The sequence below is a fragment of the Oncorhynchus mykiss genome, chromosome 21 (genome assembly GCF_013265735.2).
Source record: "Oncorhynchus mykiss isolate Arlee chromosome 21, USDA_OmykA_1.1, whole genome shotgun sequence".
Classification (NCBI taxonomy): domain Eukaryota; kingdom Metazoa; phylum Chordata; class Actinopteri; order Salmoniformes; family Salmonidae; genus Oncorhynchus; species Oncorhynchus mykiss.
In genome coordinates, this window is record NC_048585.1 from 2,337,501 (window position 1) to 2,360,000 (window position 22,500).

General features: G+C 41.3%; 1 protein-coding gene across 1 annotated transcript in view; it reads left to right on the plus strand.

Moving 5' to 3' along the window:
* LOC118942829 (leucine-rich repeat-containing G-protein coupled receptor 5A-like) overlaps nucleotides 1–22,500 on the plus strand; it is a 184,363-nt gene that overhangs the window by 78,785 nt on the left and 83,078 nt on the right. Inside the window, exon 3 of the mRNA XM_036956607.1 lies at nucleotides 3,560–3,631. Coding sequence (XP_036812502.1) covers nucleotides 3,560–3,631 — 72 coding nt within the window. The remainder of the gene's footprint in view (nucleotides 1–3,559; nucleotides 3,632–22,500) is intronic.

A 22,500-nucleotide genomic window follows, 5' to 3' on the forward strand; every position in this document is an offset into this window, starting at 1 on the left:
GACAGGGAGGGAGGGAGGCAGCAGGTACATGGTGTTTTACTGAGATGTGTGCATTGCCAGGGCGATTCATCTCTCTGCCACCCTCGCCACCCTCGCCAACTGGACTCAGCCTGACCCCGACTTTGAAGCCCAGAACATGATGCTAGGTACTGTTGGCAATCCCGTAGCACACACACACACACACACACACACACACACACACACACACACACCGTGTCTTTCCCAGCGTGGGCCGATATTCAGCGCCGCCCCGTCAGAAACAGCACCCCTGTGACAGAACACAGGAAGGTGCACATTGGGTATTTATGGATCCCTGACCTCCTTCCCGACCTGATTCCCGTAGGCGTGAGGAATGTTGGGGTCGTTGTCGCTGGTGTTGGTGCTGTGCCCGACCCGTCTCTGAGACACAATGTCACTGGGCATCAATGAAACCAAACGGACTGAAATGAGGAGGGACGACCTCAACTCTTTTTTTTCCCATTGCAAAGCTTTTCACTATGGTGCTCTCTATGGTGAATATGGTGCTGGTGCTGTGGAATATGGTGCTCTCTATGGAATGTGGTGCTCTCATGTATATGACCCACAGGACTGATAGAAGACCGTGGCAGTACAGTGATAGACTTCATGTTCAGTCAGACACCTTTATTTCTCTGTGCATGGTGCTGTGTAGATGGTGCTGTGTAGATGGTGCTGTGTGGATGGTGCTGTGTGGATGGTGCTGTGTAGATGGTGCTGTGTGGATGGTGCTGTGTAGATGGTGCTGTGTGGATGGTGCTGTGTAGATGGTGCTGTGTAGATGGTGCTGTGTGGATGGTGCTGTGTGGATGGTGCTGTGTGGATGGTGCTGTGTAGATGGTGCTGTGTGGATGGTGCTGTGTGGATGGTGCTGTGTAGATGGTGCTGTGTGGATGGTGCTGTGTAGATGGTGCTGTGTAGATGGTGCTGTGTAGATGGTGCTGTGTGGATGGTGCTGTGTGGATGGTGCTGTGTAGATGGTGCTGTGTAGATGGTGCTGTGTAGATGGTGCTGTGTGGATGGCGCTGTGTGGATGGTGCTGTGTAGATGGTGCTGTGTAGATGGTGCTGTGTAGATGGTGCTGTGTGGATGGTGCTGTGTAGATGGTGCTGTGTAGATGGTGCTGTGTGGATGGTGCTGTGTGGATGGTGCTGTGTGAATGGTGCTGTGTAGATGGTGCTGTGTAGATGGTGCTGTGTAGATGGTGCTGTGTGGATGGTGCTGTGTGGATGGTGCTGTGTAGATGGTGCTGTGTGGATGGTGCTGTGTAGATGGTGCTGTGTGGATGGTGCTGTGTAGATGGTGCTGTGTGGATGGTGCTGTGTGGATGGTGCTGTGTGAATGGTGCTGTGTGAATGGTGCTGTGTAGATGGTGCTGTGTAGATGGTGCTGTGTAGATGGTGCTGTGTGGATGGTGCTGTGTAGATGGTGCTGTGTGGATGGTGCTGTGTGGATGGTGCTGTGTAGATGGTGCTGTGTGAATGGTGCTGTGTAGATGGTGCTGTGTGGATGGTGCTGTGTGGATTGTGCTTTGTAGATGGTGCTGTGTAGATGGTGCTGTGTGGATTGTGCTGTGTAGATGGTGCTGTGTAGATGGTGCTGTGTCGATTGTGCTGTGTGGATGGTGCTGTGTGACTGGTGCTGTGTGAATGGTGCTGTGTGGATGGTAACATGTTGATTACAGTACTGAACAGACTGTCAATGTAGAGACAGTCTATCTCATGTTGTGATAGATTTACATGTTGATTACAGTACTGAACAGACTGTCAATGTAGAGACAGTCTAACTCATGTTGTGATAGATTAACATGTTGATTACAGTACTGAACAGACTGTCAATGTAGAGACAGTCTATCTCATGTTGTAATAGATTAACATGTTGATTACAGTACAGAACAGACTGTCAATGTAGAGACAGTCTATCTCATGTTGTGATAGATTTACATGTTGATTACAGTACTGAACAGACTGTCAATGCAGAGACAGTCTAACTCATGTTGTGATAGATTAACATGTTGATTACAGTACTGAACAGACTGTCAATGTAGAGACAGTCTAACTCATAGTGTGATAGATTAACACATGTTGATTGTCCTGCAGATGGGCACCTTGTGTTGATGTCGTCAAACCAATGCCAGATTTTATCGCAATGTTTTGCTTTCATCGTTGGCAGATGATGTTGAAACTGTCTTGTTGGTCAGCCCGATGTCTCTGCCCCGTTCTGAAGACTTGGATTTGATTGGACACCGGGGTTCTGAGACAGAGCATCTGTATTGGCATGGATACCGGGGGTTCTGAGACAGAGCATCTGTATTGGCATGGATACCGGGGGTTCTGAGACAGAGCATCTGTATTGGCATGGATACCTGGGGTTCTGAGACAGAGCATCTGTATTGGCATGGATACCGGGGTTCTGAGACAGAGCATCTGTATTGGCATGGATACATGCCTGGAAGGTTGATTCAAGCGGATCCCTTTGTAGAAAGGAATCAGAGTTTGCATAACTACTGCTATCTTCCCATCTCCTGTTGAGTTTGTCTGGTATATTTGTCATGTAAATATCAATTGAATATGTATATCTGGTGCATTCCTCCATTGCAGAGAGCCAAGCGTTGAAGGATTGGCTTCACATGGATGGGATACGTCCCAAACGGCACCCTAGTCCCTATATAGTGCACTACATAGGGAATAGGGCCCTGGGCAAAGGTAGTGCACTATATAGGGAATAGGGCCCTGGGCAAAGGTAGCGCACTATATAGGGAATAGGGCTCTGGTCTAAAGTAGTGCACTACATAGGGAATAGGGCCCTGGGCAAAGGTAGTGCACTACATAGGGAATAGGGCCCTGGGCAAAGGTAGTGCACTACATAGGGAATAGGGCCCTGGGCAAAGGTAGTGCACTACATAGGGAATAGGGCCCTGGGCAAAGGTAGTGCACTATAATAGGGAATAGGGCCCTGGGCAAAGGTAGTGCACTATAATAGGGAATAGGGCTCTGGGCAAAGGTAGTGCACTATATAGGGAATAGGGCTCTGGGCAAAGGTAATGCACTATATAGGGAATAGGGCTCTGGGCAAAGGTAGTGCACTATATAGGGAATAGGGCTCTGGGCAAAGGTAGTGCACTATATAGGGAATAGGGCCCTAGGCAAAGGTAGTGCACTATATAGGGAATAGGGCCCTGGGAAATGGTAGTGCACTATATAGGGAGTAGGGCTCTGGTCAAAAGTAGTGCACTATATAGGGAATAGTGCTCTGGACTAAAGTAGTCCACTATATAGGGAATAGAGAATCATTTGGAACAGAGACATCCTGTTATCTGAGTAGCAGATGATGAAGAGATGAGGAGGAAGAGCTGGACAGAGGTTCAATGTCATCGTCATTGGACCCTAGAATCCCCCTGCAGTGAATCCCCTGGAACCTGATAAAATCTCTCATCTATTTATCTTCGTTGTTTCACTGCAAAATGAGCCCCACATGACAAGAAAGAAACATCAAAACACAGAATTTCATCTGTCTTCTTTGTGTTCCCTTCTCCTCTTCACAGACGTCTTGCAGGCAACGATTTGACACACATTCCCAAAGGAGCGTTCTACGGCCTCTTCAATCTCAAAGTACTGTAAGTAAACCCCTCCTCTCATGTCTCTCAACCATCTTTTACCCACCTCTTCCAAGATGGGGACATCATGTGGTGAGGCAATAGGTTCCAGGTCTCTCTCTCTCCCTGTCTCTCTCCCCGTCTCTCTCCCTGTCTCTCTCTCTCTCTCTCTCTCTCTCTCTCTCTCTCTCTCTCACTCTTCCTGTCTCTCTCTCGCTCTACCTCTCTCCCTGTCTCTCTCTCTCTCCACCTCTCTCCCTGTCTCTCTCCCTGTCTCTCTCTCGGTCTGTCTGTCTGTCTGTCTCTCGCTCGCTCTCTCTCCCTGTCTCTCTCTCACTCTTTCTGTCTCTCTCTCTCTCCCTCTCACTCTTTCTCTCTCTCTCTCTCTCTCTCTCTCTCTCTCTCTCTCTCTCTGTCTCTCTCTCTCTCTCTCTCTCTCTGTCTCTCTCTCTCTCCCTGTCTCTCTCTCTCACTCTTTCTGTACCTCTCTCTCTCCACCTCTCTCCCTGTCTCTCTCTCTCTCTCTCTCTCTCTCTCTCACTCTTCCTGTCTCTCTCTCGCTCTACCTCTCTCCCTGTCTCTCTCTCTCCACCTCTCTCCCTATCTCTCTCCCTGTCTCTCTCTCGGTCTGTCTGTCTGTCTGTCTCTCGCTCGCTCTCTCTCCCTGTCTCTCTCTCACTCTTTCTGTCTCTCTCTCTCTCCCTCTCACTCTTTCTGTCTCTCTCTCTCTCCCTCTCACTCTTTCTCTCTCTCGCTCTCTCTCTCTCTCTCTCTCTGTCTCTCTCTCTCTCTCTCTGTCTCTCTCTCTCTCCCTGTCTCTCTCTCTCACTCTTTCTGTACCTCTCTCTCTCCACCTCTCTCCCTGTCTCTCTCTCTCTCTCTCTCTCTCTCTCTCTCTCTCTCTCTTTCTCTCTCTCTCTCTCTCTCTCACTCTTCCTGTCTCTCTCTCGCTCTACCTCTCTCCCTGTCTCTCTCTCTCCACCTCTCTCCCTGTCTCTCTCCCTGTCTCTCTCTCGGTCTGTCTGTCTGTCTGTCTCTCGCTCCCTGTCTCTCTCTCTCTCACTCTTTCTGTACCTCTCTCTCTCCACCTCTCTCCCTGTCTCTCTCTCTCTCTCTCTCTCTCTCTCTCTCTCTCTCTCTCTCTCTCTCTCTCTCTCTCTCTCTCTCTCTCTCTCTCTCTCTCTCTCTCTCTCTCTCTCTCTCTCTCCTCTCTCTCTCTCTCTCTCTCTCTCTCTCTCTCTCTCTCTCTCTCTCTCTCTCTCTCTGTGTGTCTCCGTGTCAAACCAGAGGTGATTATCTCTGTTTTCGCAGCAGAAGTGTTTTTACTGTGAGTTGACCTGGAGGTCATTGTTTCTCCTGCTACCTCTCAGTCTCCCCAGAAAGAGCCTTGGACAGGGATCAGATGATTCACAGGAATCTTTAATTATGAAAATGTGCTGGTAATTTATAGTAATTGGTGTTAAAAGGGGTTAGTCTTAGGAAAGTATTGGAAAGCAATTTTGCCACTTTGAGAAAATTGCCTGAGAAGTGCTTTGTGGATGGATCGCCCTGTAAGGATGGATCGCCCTGATCGCCCTTCATTCTATCCTAAATGGCACCCTATTCCCTAGGTAGTGCACTATATAGAGGATAGGGTGCATTTAGGAACAAAACACAGTTCTACCTACAGCAAATAGGAGCTTCAGGAAGTTTCAGCTTCATGCTTCACACTTGTTTCATGAAACCTCAAGGTATTCTGGAGATGAAGGGATGAAAAGGAGGGAGATCTGGGAAGGAGGGAGATCTGGGAAGGAGGGAGATCTGGGAAGGAGGGAGATCTGGGAAGGAGGGAGATCTGGGAAGGAGGGAGTTCTGGGAAGGAGGGAGATCTGGGAAGGAGGGAGATCTGGTAAGGAGGGAGATCTGGTAAGGAGGGAGATCTGGGATGGAGGGAGATCTGGGAAGGAGGGAGTTCTGGGAAGGAGGGAGTTCTGGGAAAGAGGGAGATCTGGGAAGGAGGGAGTTCTGGGATGGAGGGAGATCTGGGAAGGAGGGAGATCTGGGAAGGAGGGAGATCTGGGAAGGAGGGAGTTCTGGGAAGGAGGGAGATCTGGGATGGAGGGAGATCTGGGATGGAGGGAGATCTGGGATGGAGGGAGATCTGGGATGGAGGGAGATCTGGGAAGGAGGGAGATCTGGGAAGGAGGGAGATCTGGTAAGGAGGGAGATCTGGGAAGGAGGGAGATCTGGGAAGGAGGGAGTTCTGGGAAGGAGGGAGATCTGGGAAGGAGGGAGATCTGGTAAGGAGGGAGATCTGGGAAGGAGGGAGATCTGGGAAGGAGGGAGTTCTGGGAAGGAGGGAGATCTGGGATGGAGGGAGATCTGGGATGGAGGGAGATCTGGGATGGAGGGAGATCTGGGAAGGAGGGAGTTCTGGGATGGAGGGAGATCTGGGAAAGAGGGAGTTCTGGGATGGAGGGAGATCTGGGAAGGAGGGAGTTCTGGGAAGGAGGGAGTTCTGGGAAAGAGGGAGATCTGGGAAGGAGGGAGTTCTGGGATGGAGGGAGATCTGGGAAGGAGGGAGTTCTGGGAAGGAGGGAGATCTGGGATGGAGGGAGTTCTGGGATGGAGGGAGATCTGGGATGGAGGGAGATCTGGGAAGGAGGGAGTTCTGGGATGGAGGGAGATCTGGTAAGGAGGGAGATCTGGGAAGGAGGGAGTTCTGGGATGGAGGGAGATCTGGGATGGAGGGAGATCTGGGATGGAGGGAGATCTGGGATGGAGGGAGATCTGGGAAGGAGGGAGTTCTGGGATGGAGGGAGATCTGGGAAGGAGGGAGTTCTGGGAAGGAGGGAGTTCTGGGAAGGAGGGAGATCTGGGATGGAGGGAGATCTGGGATGGAGGGAGATCTGGGATGGAGGGAGATCTGGGAAGGAGGGAGTTCTGGGATGGAGGGAGATCTGGGAAGGAGGGAGTTCTGGGATGGAGGGAGATCTGGGAAGGAGGGAGTTCTGGGAAGGAGGGAGTTCTGGGATGGAGGGAGATCTGGGAAGGAGGGAGTTCTGGGATGGAGGGAGATCTGGGAAGGAGGGAGTTCTGGGAAGGAGGGAGTTCTGGGAAAGAGGGAGATCTGGGAAGGAGGGAGTTCTGGGATGGAGGGAGATCTGGGAAGGAGGGAGTTCTGGGAAGGAGGGAGATCTGGGATGGAGGGAGTTCTGGGATGGAGGGAGATCTGGGATGGAGGGAGATCTGGGAAGGAGGGAGTTCTGGGATGGAGGGATATCTGGGAAGGAGGGAGATCTGGTAAGGAGGGAGATCTGGGAAGGAGGGAGTTCTGGGATGGAGGGAGATCTGGGAAGGAGGGAGTTCTGGGAAGGAGGGAGTTCTGGGAAGGAGGGAGATCTGGGTTGGAGGGAGATCTGGGATGGAGGGAGATCTGGGATGGAGGGAGATCTGGGAAGGAGGGAGTTCTGGGATGGAGGGAGATCTGGGAAGGAGGGAGTTCTGGGATGGAGGGAGATCTGGGAAGGAGGGAGTTCTGGGAAGGAGGGAGTTCTGGGAAGGAGGGAGATCTGGGAAGGAGGAATGAAAGGAGGGAGATCTGGGAAGGAGGGAGGAAACGAGGGAGATTTGGAAAGGAGGGAGATGAGGAAAGGAGGGAGATCTGAGAAGGAGGGAGTTCTGGGAAGGAGGGAGATCTGGGAAGGAGGGAGATCTGGGAAGGAGGGAGATCTGGTAAGGAGGGAGATATGGGATGGAGGGAGATCTGGGAAGAAGGGAGTTCTGGGAAGGAGGGAGTTCTGGGAAAGAGGGAGATCTGGGAAAAAGGGAGATCTGGGAAGGAGGGAGTTCTGGGATGGAGGGAGATCTGGGAAGGAGGGAGTTCTGGGAAGGAGGGAGATCTGGGATGGAGGGAGTTCTGGGATGGAGGGAGATCTGGGATGGAGGGAGATCTGGGAAGGAGGGAGTTCTGGGATGGAGGGAGATCTGGGAAGGAGGGAGATCTGGTAAGGAGGGAGATCTGGGATGGAGGGAGATCTGGGAAGGAGGGAGATCTGGGAAGGAGGGAGTTCTGGGAAGGAGGGAGTTCTGGGAAGGAGGGAGTTCTGGGATGGAGGGAGATCTGGGATGGAGGGAGATCTGGGATGGAGGGAGATCTGGGATGGAGGGAGATCTGGGAAGGAGGGAGTTCTGGGATGGAGGGAGATCTGGGAAGGAGGGAGTTCTGGGATGGAGGGAGATCTGGGAAGGAGGGAGTTCTGGGAAGGAGGGAGTTCTGGGAAGGAGGGAGATCTGGGAAGGAGGAATGAAAGGAGGGAGATCTGGGAAGGAGGGAGGAAACGAGGGAGATCTGGAAAGGAGGGAGATGAGGAAAGGAGGGAGATCTGAGAAGGAGGAATGAAAGGAGGGAGATCTGGGAAGGAGCGAGGAAACGAGGGAGATCTGGGAAGGAGTGAGGAAAGGAAGGAATATCTAGGAAAGAGGGAGGAAAGGGAGATCTGGAAAGGAGGGAGAACTGGAAAGGAGGGATGAAAGGAGGGAGATCTGGGAAGGAGGGAGGTCTGGGAAGGAGGGAGGAAAGGAGAGAGATCTGGAAAGGACAGAGATCTGGGAAGGAGGGAGATCTGGGAAGAAGGAGGACTCAGGGTGATACATCTCCATCAACATGTTAGTGCTACCCAGCTCTCTCTCTCTCTCTCTCTCTCTGTCTCTCTCTCTCTCTCTGTGTCTCTCTCTCTGTCTTTCTCTCTCTCTCTCTCTCTGTCTCTCTCTCAGTCTCTCAGTCTCTCTCTCTCTCTCTCTCGCTCTCTCTCTCTGTCTCTCTCTCTCTGTCTCTCTCTGACAAGTTCTTGATATGTCAAACTTTTACAGTTGCTGACAGTTTATCATTTTTTTTTGCAGACTAGACTGTAATAATGAAACAAACCTGTTTTAAACCTGTCTGGTGTTGAGATAGTTCTCCTGTGACCCTTCTAACATCTGAGACCGTTGATCCATTGGAAAACTCTTCCTGAACTCTTTGTTGTGGTGCCTCTCCACGTAGATTCATAAAAGAACACCTCTTTGATATGAATACTGGGGATAATCACTAACAGTCCCCTACGTTTGTAGAGTTTTATACCTAAATACACATGTTGAGGCTACAGGCAGGGTTTTAATTTATTACCCTGTACCAGAAACATCTGGGCCGGCGGCGCGAATCTCATAAAAGTAAATAAAACCTGTTTGTGACATGTAGAACAAATGTCCGAGGTAAGTGAGCTTTGTAAAAAGTAAATTTCCTGTGAAACGGGCCGTTTTTTTTTTGGGGGGGGGGGGGGGGGTGAAAGCGCGTCAGGAATATTGGACCATAATTTCAGCGCCGTGTCATCGGTCACAATGAGAGAATCTGGTCTGGCGTGCGTCTCTCTGGGCCGGGTTATTTTCCTCCGTCTACACAACCTTCTCTCCTTCTTCCCTTTTTGAAGACTTTCAAAGAGATTTTGTAGCAAGAGAAGCACTGCAAAGGGTTTCCCGTTTTGTGTAACTTAGATAAAGGATGTTCGTCAAGCAACACATACACTATATATACAAAAGTATGTGGACACCCCTTTCAAATTAGTGGATTCGGCTATTTCACCTCACATCCGTTGCTGACTGGTGTATGAAATCGAGCACACAGTCATGCAATCTCCATAGACAAACATTGGCAGTAGAATGGCCTTACTGAAGAGCTCGGTGACTTTCAACGTGGCACTGTCATAAGGATGCCACCTTTCCAACAAGTCAGTTCGTCACATTTCTGACCTGCTAGTGCTGCCCTTGGTCAAATGTTAATGCTGTTACTGTGAAGTGGAAACGTCTAGGAGCAACAACGGCTCCGCAGCGAAGTGGTAGGCCACACAAGCTCACAGAACGGGACCGCAGAGTTCTGAAGCACATAGCGCGTAAAAATCGTCTGTCCTCGGTTGCAACACTCCCTACCGAGTTCCAAACTGCCTCTGGAAGCAACGTCAGCACAAGAACTGTTCGTCTGGAGCTTCATAAAATGGGTTTCCATGGCCGAGCAGCCGGACACAAGCCTAAGATCACCATGCGCATTGTCAAGCGTCGTCTGGAGTTGGACTCTTGAGCAGTGGAAACGCGTTCTCTGGAGGGATGAATCACGGTTCACCATCTGGCAGTCCGATGGACCAATCTGGGTTTGGCGGATGCCAGGAGAACACTACCTGCCCCATAGTGCCAACTGTAAAGTTTGGTGGGTGAGGAATAATGGTCTGGGGCTGTTTTTCAAGGTTCAGACTAGGCCCCTTACTTCCAGTGAAGGGAAATCTTCACTCTACAGCATACAATGACATTCTAGACAATTCTGTGCTTCCAACTTTGTGGCAACAGTTTTGGGGAGGCCCTTTCCTGTTTCAGTATGACATTGCCCCCGTGCACAAAGCAAGGTTCATACAGAAATGGTTTGTCGATCGGTGTGGAAGAACTTGACTGGCCTGCACAGAGCCCTGACCTCAACCCCATCGAACACCTTTGGGATGAATTGGAACGCTGACTGCGAGTCAGGCCTAACCGCCCAACATCAGTGTCCGACCTCACTAATGCTCTTGTGGCTGAATGGAAGCAAGTCCCCGTAGCAATGTTCCAACATCTAGTGGAAACTCTTCCCAGAAGAGTGGAGGCTGTTATAGCAGCAATGTTCCAACATCTAGTGGAAACTCTTCCCAGAAGAGTGGAGGCTGTTATAGCAGCAATGTTCCAACATCTAGTGGAAAGCCTTCCCAGAAGAGTGGAGGCTGTTATAGCAGCAATGTTCCAACATCTAGTGGAAAGCCTTCCCAGAAGAGTGGAGGATGTTATAGCAGCAATGTTCCAACATCTAGTGGAAACTCTTCCCAGAAGTGTGGAGGCTGTTATAGCAGCAATGTTCCAACATCTAGTGGAAACTCTTCCCAGAAGAGTGGAGGCTGTTATAGCAGCAATGTTCCAACATCTAGTGGAAACTCTTCCCAGAAGAGTGGAGGCTGTTATAGCAGCAATGTTCCAACATCTAGTGGAAACTCTTCCCAGAAGAGTGGAGGCTGTTATAGCAGCAATGTTCCAACATCTAGTGGAAACTCTTCCCAGAAGAGTGGAGGCTGTTATAGCAGCAATGTTCCAACATCTAGTGGAAAGCCTTCCCAGAAGAGTGGAGGCTGTTATAGCAGCAATGTTCCAACATCTAGTGGAAACTCTTCCCAGAAGAGTGGAGGCTGTTATAGCAGCAATGTTCCAACATCTAGTGGAAAGCCTTCCCAGAAGAGTGGAGGCTGTTATAGCAGCAATGTTCCAACATCTAGTGGAAAGCCTTCCCAGAAGAGTGGAGGCTGTTATAGCAGCAATGTTCCAACATCTAGTGGAAACTCTTCCCAGAAGAGTGGAGGCTGTTATAGCAGCAATGTTCCAACATCTAGTGGAAAGCCTTCCCAGAAGAGTGGAGGCTGTTATAGCAGCAATGTTCCAACATCTAGTGGAAACTCTTCCCAGAAGAGTGGAGGCTGTTATAGCAGCAATGTTCCAACATCTAGTGGAAACTCTTCCCAGAAGAGTGGAGGCTGTTATAGCAGCAATGTTCCAACATCTAGTGGAAAGCCTTCCCAGAAGAGTGGAGGCTGTTATAGCAGCAATGTTCCAACATCTAGTGGAAACTTTTCCCAGAAGAGTAGAGACTGTTATAGCAGCAATGTTCCAACATCTAGTGGACAGCCTTCCCAGAAGAGTGGAGGATGTTATAGCAGCAATGTTCCAACATCTAGTGGAAACTTTTCCCAGAAGAGTGGAGGCTGTTATAGCAGCAATGTTCCAACATCTAGTGGACAGCCTTCCCAGAAGAGTGGAGGATGTTATAGCAGCAATGTTCCAACATCTAGTGGAAACTCTTCCCAGAAGAGTGGAGGCTGTTATAGCAGCAATGTTCCAACAACTAGTGGATACTCTTCCCAGAAGAGTGGAGGCTGTTATAGCAGCAAAGAGGGGGGACCAACTCCATTTTAATGAGCTTAGAATGAGATGTTCGACGAGCAAGTGTCCACATACTATTGGTAGTGTAGTTTATCCACATACTATTGGTAGTGTAGTGTAATTTATCCACATACTATTGGTTGTGTAGTGTAGTTTATCCACATACTATTGGTAGTGTAGTGTAGTTTATCCACATACTATTGGTAGTGTAGTGTAGTTTATCCACATACTATTGGTAGTGTAGTGTAGTTTATCAATCGGAAGAAGAAGAAAGAAAATGTGTAGTTAAAAAGAAGAACAGGACAGATTTATTAAATATGAAAGTTGATGTATATTCACATATTTTATCCCTTAAAAAGAATATTAGTGATAGCAGCTGGTCTGGTCTTCTCTTCATAGGTATAGAGATGTTTGGTTCTATAAAACCATTTGTTTCATTAGCCTTTCTCCTTGGCATTGTGGGTACACATGCTACCCTACCGTTGTCTGAGGAAGACTTGTTATGACTGTTGTCAAGAAGAGTTTTATACTGGACATCTGGGGAGAAGAGGTCTTAGTGGTCAGATAGAGGAATGTGACACACTTTCACAGCCAATCAGATGAGCTCATTAAGTTATTTGTTTGTTTACATTCGCTGCTCACTCAAACAGGGGAGAGCGAGAGAGACTGGGAGAGAGACTAGGAGACAGACAGACAGAGAGAGAGACAGACCGAGAGAGAGAGAGAGAGAGACAGACCGAGAGAGAGAGAGAGAGACAGACCGAGAGATAGAGAGAGAGAGCGACAGACAGACAGACAGACAGACAGCTAAGAGAGAGTTGAGTACACATCTGCCTCTAAGCCTGAATTCCAACATGTTTGGGCAATGTCCACATCCGATGTTCTGCTGCCTGTGATCCTGTCTGTGTGTTCCTCATCTGTGGCTTGACAGACTACGGAACTCGGGGTGAAGATTTAACACCCAGTTTGTTCATGTACAGACAGGAGATTAGATGATGTACTAACACAGTCCAGAGATGTTGTTTCCTAAGGGATCAGCGATAGGATATTTGTGCGTTAGAATTGACACCTATATAGGTATTTTATTTGTGGACGGACAGTGACAGTCAGAATATTTTTATATTTTTTGTTTATTATCTATTTCACTTGATTTGTCATGTTTCCCATGCCAATAAAGCCCTTGAATTGAATTGAATTGAATTGAATTGACAGATATTGAGGGGGACAGAGAGAAGGGGCCGAGGTGGGATCCGTAACCCTGTCACCAGTGGGTATATGTGGTCCAGATTTGGCTGCGTTAACACTACACCACAGCAGGGTATTCTGTATGATCTGTGTGCGTTAGGATAGTATACTGTATTATATTGTATTATATTGTATTATATTGTAGTCTATTGTAGTCTATTGTATTATATTGTAGTCTATTGTATTATATTGTAGTCTATTGTAGTATATTGTATTATATTGTAGTCTACTGTAGTATATTGTATTATATTGTATTATATTGTATTCTATTGTATTATATTGTAGTCTATTGTATTATATTGTATTATATTGTAGTCTATTGTAGTCTATTGTAGTCTATTGTAGTCTATTGTAGTCTATTGTATTCTATTGTATTATATTGTAGTCTATTGTAGTCTATTGTATTATATTGTAGTCTATTGTAGTATATTGTATTATATTGTATTCTATTGTATTCTATTGTATTCTATTGTATTATATTGTATTCTATTGTAGTCTATTGTATTATATTGTATTATATTGTATTATATTGTATTCTATTGTAGTATATTGTATTATATTGTATTCTATTGTAGTCTATTGTATTCTATTGTAGTCTATTGTATTATATTGTATTCTATTGTAGTCTACTGTATTATATTGTAGTCTATTGTAGTCTATTGTAGTATATTGTATTATATTGTAGTATATTGTAGTCTATTGTATTCTATTGTAGTATATTGTATTATATTGTATTCTATTGTAGTCTACTGTATTATATTGTAGTCTATTGTATTATATTGTATTATATTGTAGTCTATTGTAGTATATTGTATTATATTGTAGTCTATTGTATTATATTGTAGTCTATTGTATTATATTGTATTATATTGTAGTCTATTGTAGTCTATTGTAGTCTATTGTATAATATTGTATTCTATTGTATTATATTGTAGTCTATTGTAGTCTATTGTAGTCTATTGTATTATATTGTATTATATTGTAGTCTATTGTATTATATTGTAGTCTATTGTATTATATTGTATTATATTGTAGTCTATTGTAGTCTATTGTAGTCTATTGTATTATATTGTATTCTATTGTAGTCTATTGTATTATATTGTAGTCTATTGTAGTATATTGTATTATATTGTAGTCTATTGTAGTATATTGTATTATATTGTAGTCTATTGTAGTATATTGTATTATATTGTAGTCTATTGTAGTCTATTGTAGTCTATTGTAGTCTATTGTAGTCTATTGTATTATATTGTATTCTATTGTATTATATTGTAGTCTATTGTAGTCTATTGTAGTCTATTGTAGTATATTGTATTATATTGTAGTCTATTGTATTATATTGTAGTCTATTGTAGTATATTGTATTATATTGTATTCTATTGTAGTCTACTGTATTATATTGTAGTCTATTGTATTATATTGTATTATATTGTAGTCTATTGTATTATATTGTAGTCTATTGTATTATATTGTATTATATTGTAGTCTATTGTAGTCTATTGTATTATATTGTATTCTATTGTAGTCTATTGTAGTCTATTGTATTATATTGTATTCTATTGTATTATATTGTAGTCTATTGTAGTCTATTGTATTATATTGTAGTCTATTGTAGTCTATTGTAGTATATTGTAGTATATTGTATTATATTGTAGTCTATTGTATTATATTGTATTATATTGTATTATATTGTAGTCTATTGTAGTCTATTGTATTATATTGTATTATATTGTATTATATTGTATTATATTGTAGTCTATTGTAGTCTATTGTATTATATTGTAGTCTATTGTAGTATATTGTATTATATTGTAGTCTATTGTAGTCTATTGTAGTCTATTGTAGTCTATTGTATTATATTGTATTATATTGTATTATATTGTATTATATTGTAGTCTATTGTAGTCTATTGTATTATATTGTAGTCTATTGTAGTATATTGTATTATATTGTAGTCTATTGTAGTCTATTGTAGTCTATTGTAGTCTATTGTATTATATTGTAGTCTATTGTAGTCTATTGTAGTCTATTGTAGTCTATTGTATTATATTGTATTCTATTGTATTATATTGTAGTCTATTGTAGTCTATTGTATTATATTGTAGTCTATTGTAGTATATTGTATTATATTGTATTATATTGTAGTCTATTGTATTATATTGTATTATATTGTAGTCTATTGTATTATATTGTATTCTATTGTAGTATATTGTATTATATTGTATTCTATTGTAGTCTATTGTATTATATTGTATTCTATTGTATTATATTGTAGTCTATTGTAGTCTATTGTAGTCTATTGTAGTATATTGTATTATATTGTATTATATTGTAGTCTATTGTATTATATTGTATTATATTGTAGTCTATTGTATTATATTGTATTCTATTGTAGTATATTGTATTATATTGTATTCTATTGTAGTCTATTGTATTATATTGTAGTCTATTGTAGTCTATTGTATTATATTGTAGTCTATTGTAGTATATTGTAGTCTACTGTATTATATTGTATTATATTGTATTATATTGTAGTCTATTGTATTCTATTGTAGTCTACTGTATTATATTGTATTATATTGTATTCTATTGTATTATATTGTAGTATATTGTAGTCTATTGTAGTATATTGTATTCTATTGTATTATATTGTAGTCTATTGTATTCTATTGTATTATATTGTATTATATTGTATTATATTGTAGTCTATTGTATTATATTGTAGTATATTGTATTATATTGTAGTCTATTGTATTATATTGTATTATATTGTATTATATTGTATTATATTGTAGTCTATTGTATTATATTGTATTATATTGTATTATATTGTATTATATTGTAGTCTATTGTAGTCTATTGTAGTATATTGTATTATATTGTATTATATTGTAGTCTATTGTAGTCTATTGTAGTCTATTGTAGTATATTGTATTATATTGTATTATATTGTAGTCTATTGTATTATATTGTATTATATTGTATTATATTGTAGTCTATTGTAGTATATTGTATTATATTGTATTATATTGTATTATATTGTATTATATTGTAGTCTATTGTATTATATTGTAGTATATTGTATTATATTGTAGTCTATTGTATTATATTGTATTATATTGTATTATATTGTATTATATTGTAGTCTATTGTAGTATATTGTATTATATTGTAGTCTATTGTAGTCTATTGTATTATATTGTATTATATTGTATTATATTGTAGTCTATTGTATTATATTGTAGTATATTGTATTATATTGTAGTCTATTGTATTATATTGTATTATATTGTATTATATTGTAGTCTATTGTAGTATGTTGTATTATATTGTATTATATTGTAGTCTATTGTAGTCTATTGTATTATATTGTAGTCTATTGTAGTATATTGTAGTCTATTGTAGTCTATTGTAGTATATTGTATTATATTGTATTATATTGTAGTCTATTGTATTATATTGTATTATATTGTATTATATTGTATTATATTGTAGTCTATTGTAGTATATTGTATTATATTGTATTATATTGTATTATATTGTAGTCTATTGTATTATATTGTATTATATTGTAGTCTATTGTAGTCTATTGTATTATATTGTAGTCTATTGTAGTATATTGTATTATATTGTAGTCTATTGTAGTCTATTGTAGTCTATTGTAGTATATTGTATTATATTGTATTATATTGTAGTCTATTGTATTATATTGTAGTATATTGTATTATATTGTCGTCTATTGTATTATATTGTATTATATTGTAGTCTATTGTAGTATATTGTATTATATTGTATTATATTGTAGTCTATTGTAGTCTATTGTAGTCTATTGTAGTATATTGTAGTCTAGTGTATTATATTGTAGTCTATTGTAGTCTATTGTATTATATTGTATTCTATTGTATTCTATTGTATTATATTGTATTATATTGTATTATATTGTATTCTATTGTATTATATTGTATTATATTGTATTCTATTGTATTATATTGTAGTATATTGTATTATATTGTAGTCTATTGTAGTATATTGTATTATATTGTAGTCTATTGTATTCTATTGTAGTCTATTGTATTATATTGTATTATATTGTATTATATTGTATTCTATTGTAGTCTATTGTATTATATTGTAGTATATTGTATTATATTGTAGTCTATTGTATTCTATTGTAGTCTATTGTATTATATTGTATTCTATTGTAGTCTATTGTATTATATTGTAGTCTATTGTATTATATTGTATTCTATTGTAGTCTATTGTATTATATTGTAGTCTATTGTAGTCTATTGTAGTCTATTGTAGTCTATTGTATTTTATTGTATTCTATTGTAGTCTATTGTAGTCTATTGTAGTATATTGTATTATATTGTAGTCTATTGTATTATATCGTATTATATTGTATTATATTGTAGTCTATTGTAGTCTATTGTAGTCTATTGTATTATATTGTATTCTATTGTATTATATTGTAGTCTATTGTAGTCTATTGTAGTCTATTGTATTATATTGTAGTCTATTGTATTATATTGTATTCTATTGTAGTCTATTGTATTATATTGTAGTCTATTGTAGTCTATTGTAGTCTATTGTAGTATATTGTATTATATTGTATTATATTGTAGTCTATTGTAGTCTATTGTAGTCTATTGTAGTATATTGTATTATATTGTATTCTATTGTATTATATTGTAGTCTATTGTAGTCTATTGTATTCTATTGTAGTCTATTGTAGTCTATTGTAGTCTATTGTAGTATATTGTATTATATTGTATTATATTGTAGTCTATTGTAGTCTATTGTATTATCACCTCTCTCTGATAGATTTTAAAGGGTCTGTGTCATCTCTCTCTGATAGATTTTACAGGGTCTGGTGTCACCTCTCTCTGATAGATTTTAAAGGGTCTGTGTTCAGTGTCACCTCTCTCTGATAGATTTTAAAGGGTCTGTGTTCTGTGTCACCTCTCTCTGATAGATTTTAAAGGGTCAGTGTTCAGTGTCACCTCTCTCTGATAGATTTTAAAGGTTCTGTGTTCTGTGTCACCTCTCTCTGATAGATTTTAAAGGGTCTGTGTTCTGTGTCAGTGTCATCTCTCTCTGATAGATTTTAAAGGTTCTGTGTTCAGTGTCACCTCTCTCTGATAGATTTTAAAGGTTCTGTGTTCAGTGTCACCTCTCTCTGATAGATTTTAAAGGGTCTGGTGTCACCTCTCTCTGATATATTTTAAAGGTTCTGTGTCAGTGTCACCTCTCTCTGATAGATTTTAAAGGGTCTGGTGTCAACTCTCTCTGATAGATTTTAAAGGGTCTGTGTTCTGTGTCACCTCTCTCTGATAGATTTTAAAGGGTCTGGTGTCACCTCTCTCTGATAGATTTTAAAGGGTCTGTGTTCTGTGTCACCTCTCTCTGATAGATTTTAAAGGGTCTGGTGTCACCTCTCTCTGATAGATTTTAAAGGGTCTGGTGTCACCTCTCTCTGATAGATTTTAAAGGGTCTGTGTCAGTGTCACCTCTCTCTGATAGATTTTAAAGGGTCTGTGTCAGTGTCACCTCTCTCTGATAGATTTTAAAGGGTCTGGTGTCACCTCTCTCTGATAGATTTTAAAGGGTCTGGTGTCACCTCTCTCTGATAGATTTTAAAGGGTCTGTGTTCTGTGTCACCTCTCTCTGATAGATTTTAAAGGGTCTGTGTTCTGTGTCAGTGTCACCTCTCTCTGATAGATTTTAAAGGTTCTGTGTTCAGTGTCACCTCTCTCTGATAGATTTTAAAGGTTCTGTGTTCAGTGTCACCTCTCTCTGATAGATTTTAAAGGGTCTGGTGTCACCTCTCTCTGATATATTTTAAAGGTTCTGTGTCAGTGTCACCTCTCTCTGATAGATTTTAAAGGGTCTGGTGTCAACTCTCTCTGATAGATTTTAAAGGGTCTGTGTTCTGTGTCACCTCTCTCTGATAGATTTTAAAGGGTCTGGTGTCACCTCTCTCTGATAGATTTTAAAGGGTCTGTGTTCTGTGTCACCTCTCTCTGATAGATTTTAAAGGGTCTGGTGTCACCTCTCTCTGATAGATTTTAAAGGGTCTGGTGTCACCTCTCTCTGATAGATTTTAAAGGGTCTGTGTCAGTGTCACCTCTCTCTGATAGATTTTAAAGGGTCTGTGTCAGTGTCACCTCTCTCTGATAGATTTTAAAGGGTCTGGTGTCACCTCTCTCTGATAGATTTTAAAGGGTCTGGTGTCACCTCTCTCTGATATATTTTAAAGGGTCTGTGTTCTGTGTCACCTCTCTCTGATAGATTTTAAAGGGTCTGTGTTCTGTGTCACCTCTCTCTGATAGATTTTAAAGGGTGTGTGTTCTGTGTCACCTCTCTCTGATAGATTTTAAAGGGTCTGTGTTCTGTGTCACCTCTCTCTGATAGATTTTAAAGGGTATGTGTTCTGTGTCACCTCTCTCTGATAGATTTTAAAGGGTCTGGTGTCACCTCTCTCTGATAGATTTTAAAGGGTCTGGTGTCACCTCTCTCTGATAGATTTTAAAGGGTCTGTGTCAGTGTCACCTCTCTCTGATAGATTTTAAAGGGTCTGTGTCAGTGTCACCTCTCTCTGATAGATTTTAAAGGGTCTGGTGTCACCTCTCTCTGATAGATTTTAAAGGGTCTGGTGTCACCTCTCTCTGATAGATTTTAAAGGGTCTGTGTTCTGTGTCACCTCTCTCTGATAGATTTTAAAGGGTCTGTGTTCTGTGTCACCTCTCTCTGATAGATTTTAAAGGGTGTGTGTTCTGTGTCACCTCTCTCTGATAGATTTTAAAGGGTGTGTGTTCTGTGTCACCTCTCTCTGATATATTTTAAAGGGTCTGTGTTCTGTGTCACCTCTCTCTGATAGATTTTAAAGGGTCTGTGTTCTGTGTCACCTCTCTCTGATAGATTTTAAAGGGTATGTGTTCTGTGTCACCTCTCTCTGATAGATTTTAAAGGGTCTGTGTTCTGTGTTCTGTGTCACCTCTCTCTGATATATTTTAAAGGGTCTGTGTTCTGTGTCACCTCTCTCTGATAGATTTTAAAGGGTCTGTGTTCTGTGTCACCTCTCTCTGATATATTTTAAAGGTTCTGTGTTCTGTGTCACCTCTCTCTGATAGATTTTAAAGGGTCTTGTGTAATCTCTCTCTGATAGATTTTAAAGGGTGTGTGTTCTGTGTCACCTCTCTCTGATATATTTTAAAGGGTCTGTGTTCTGTGTCATCTCTCTCTGATATATTTTAAAGGGTGTGTGTTCTGTGTCACCTCTCTCTGATATATTTTAAAGGGTGTGTGTTCTGTGTCACCTCTCTCTGATATATTTTAAAGGGTATGTGTTCTGTGTCACCTCTCTCTGATAGATTTTAAAGGGTCTGGTGTCACCTCTCTCTGATAGATTTTAAAGGTTCTGTGTTCTGTGTCACCTCTCTCTGATAGATTTTAAAGGTTCTGTGTTCTGTGTCATCTCTCTCTGATATATTTTAAAGGGTCTGTGTTCAGTGTCACCTCTCTCTGATAGATTTTAAAGGGTCTGTGTTCTGTGTCACCTCTCTCTGATATATTTTAAAGGGTCTGTGTCAGTGTCACCTCTCTCTGATAGATTTTAAAGGGTCTGTGTTCTGTGTCACCTCTCTCTGATAGATTTTAAAGGGTCTGTGTTCTGTGTCACCTCTCTCTGATAGATTTTAACGGGTGTGTGTTCTGTGTCACCTCTCTCTGATAGATTTTAAAGGGTCTGGTGTCACCTCTCTCTGATAGATTTTAAAGGTTCTTTGTTCTGTGTCACCTCTCTCTGATAGATTTTAAGGGTTCTGTGTCACCTCTCTCTGATAGATTTTAAAGGGTCTGTGTTCAGTGTCACCTCTCTCTGATAGATTTTAAAGGGTCTGTGTTCTGTGTCACCTCTCTCTGATAGATTTTAAAGGGTCTGTGTCAGTGTCACCTCTCTCTGATAGATTTTAAAGGGTCTGTGTTCTGTGTCACCTCTCTCTGATAGATTTTAAAGGGTCTGTGTTCTGTGTCACCTCTCTCTGATATATTTTAAAGGGTCTGTGTTCTGTGTCACCTCTCTCTGATAGATTTTAAAGGGTCTGGTGTCACCTCTCTCTGATAGATTTTAAAGGGTCAGTGTTCTGTGTCACCTCTCTCTGATATATTTTAAAGGGTCTGTGTTCTGTGTCACCTCTCTCTGATATATTTTAAAGGGTCTGTGTTCTGTGTCACCTCTCTCTGATAGATTTTAAAGGGTCTGTGTTCTGTGTCACCTCTCTCTGATATATTTTAAAGGGTCTGTGTTCTGTGTCACCTCTCTCTGATAGATTTTAAAGGGTCTGTGTTCTGTGTCACCTCTCTCTGATATATTTTAAAGGGTCTGTGGTCTGTGTCACCTCTCTCTGATAGATTTTAAAGGGTCTGTGTTCTGTGTCACCTCTCTCTGATCGATTTTAAAGGGTCTGGTGTCACCTCTCTCTGATAGATTTTAAAGGGTATGTGTTCTGTGTCAGTGTCACCTCTCTCTGATAGATTTTAAAGGGTCTGGTGTCACCTCTCTCTGATAGATTTTAAAGGGTATGTGTTCTGTGTCAGTGTCACCTCTCTCTGATAGATTTTAAAGGGTCTGTGTTCTGTGTCAACTCTCTCTGATAGATTTGAAAGGGTCTGTGTTCTGTGTCACCTCTCTCTGATATATTTTAAAGGGTCTGGTGTCACCTCTCTCTGATATATTTTAAAGGGTCTGTGTTCTGTGTCACCTCTCTCTGATAGATTTTAAAGGGTCTGTGTTCTGTGTCACCTCTCTCTGATAGATTTTAAAGGGTCTGTGTTCTGTGTTCTGTGTCACCTCTCTCTGATAGATTTTAAAGGGTCTGTGTCACCTCTCTCTGATAGATTTTAAAGGGTCTGGTGTCACCTCTCTCTGATAGATTTTAAAGGGTCTGTGTTCAGTGTCACCTCTCTCTGATAGATTTTAAAGGTTCTGTGTTCTGTGTCACCTCTCTCTGATAGATTTTAAAGGGTCTGTGTTCTGTGTCACCTCTCTCTGATAGATTTTAAAGGGTCTGTGTCAGTGTCACCTCTCTCTGATAGATTTTAAAGGGTATGTGTTCTGTGTCACCTCTCTCTGATAGATTTTAAAGGGTCTGTGTTCTGTGTCACCTCTCTCTGATAGATTTTAAAGGGTCTGTGTTCAGTGTCACCTCTCTCTGATATATTTTAAAGGGTCTGTGTTCTGTGTCACCTCTCTCTGATAGATTTTAAAGGGTCTGGTGTCACCTCTCTCTGATAGATTTTAAAGGGTCTGTGTTCTGTGTCACCTCTCTCTGATATATTTTAAAGGGTCTGTGTTCAGTGTCACCTCTCTCTGATAGATTTTAAAGGGTCTGTGTCAGTGTCACCTCTCTCTGATAGATTTTAAAGGGTCTGGTGTCACCTCTCTCTGATAGATTTTAAAGGGTCTGGTGTCACCTCTCTCTGATAGATTTTAAAGGGTCTGTGTTCTGTGTCACCTCTCTCTGATAGATTTTAAAGGGTCTGGTGTCACCTCTCTCTGATAGATTTTAAAGGGTCTGTGTTCAGTGTCACCTCTCTCTGATAGATTTTAAAGGGTCAGTGTTCTGTGTCACCTCTCTCTGATAGATTTTAAAGGGTCTGTGTTCAGTGTCACCTCTCTCTGA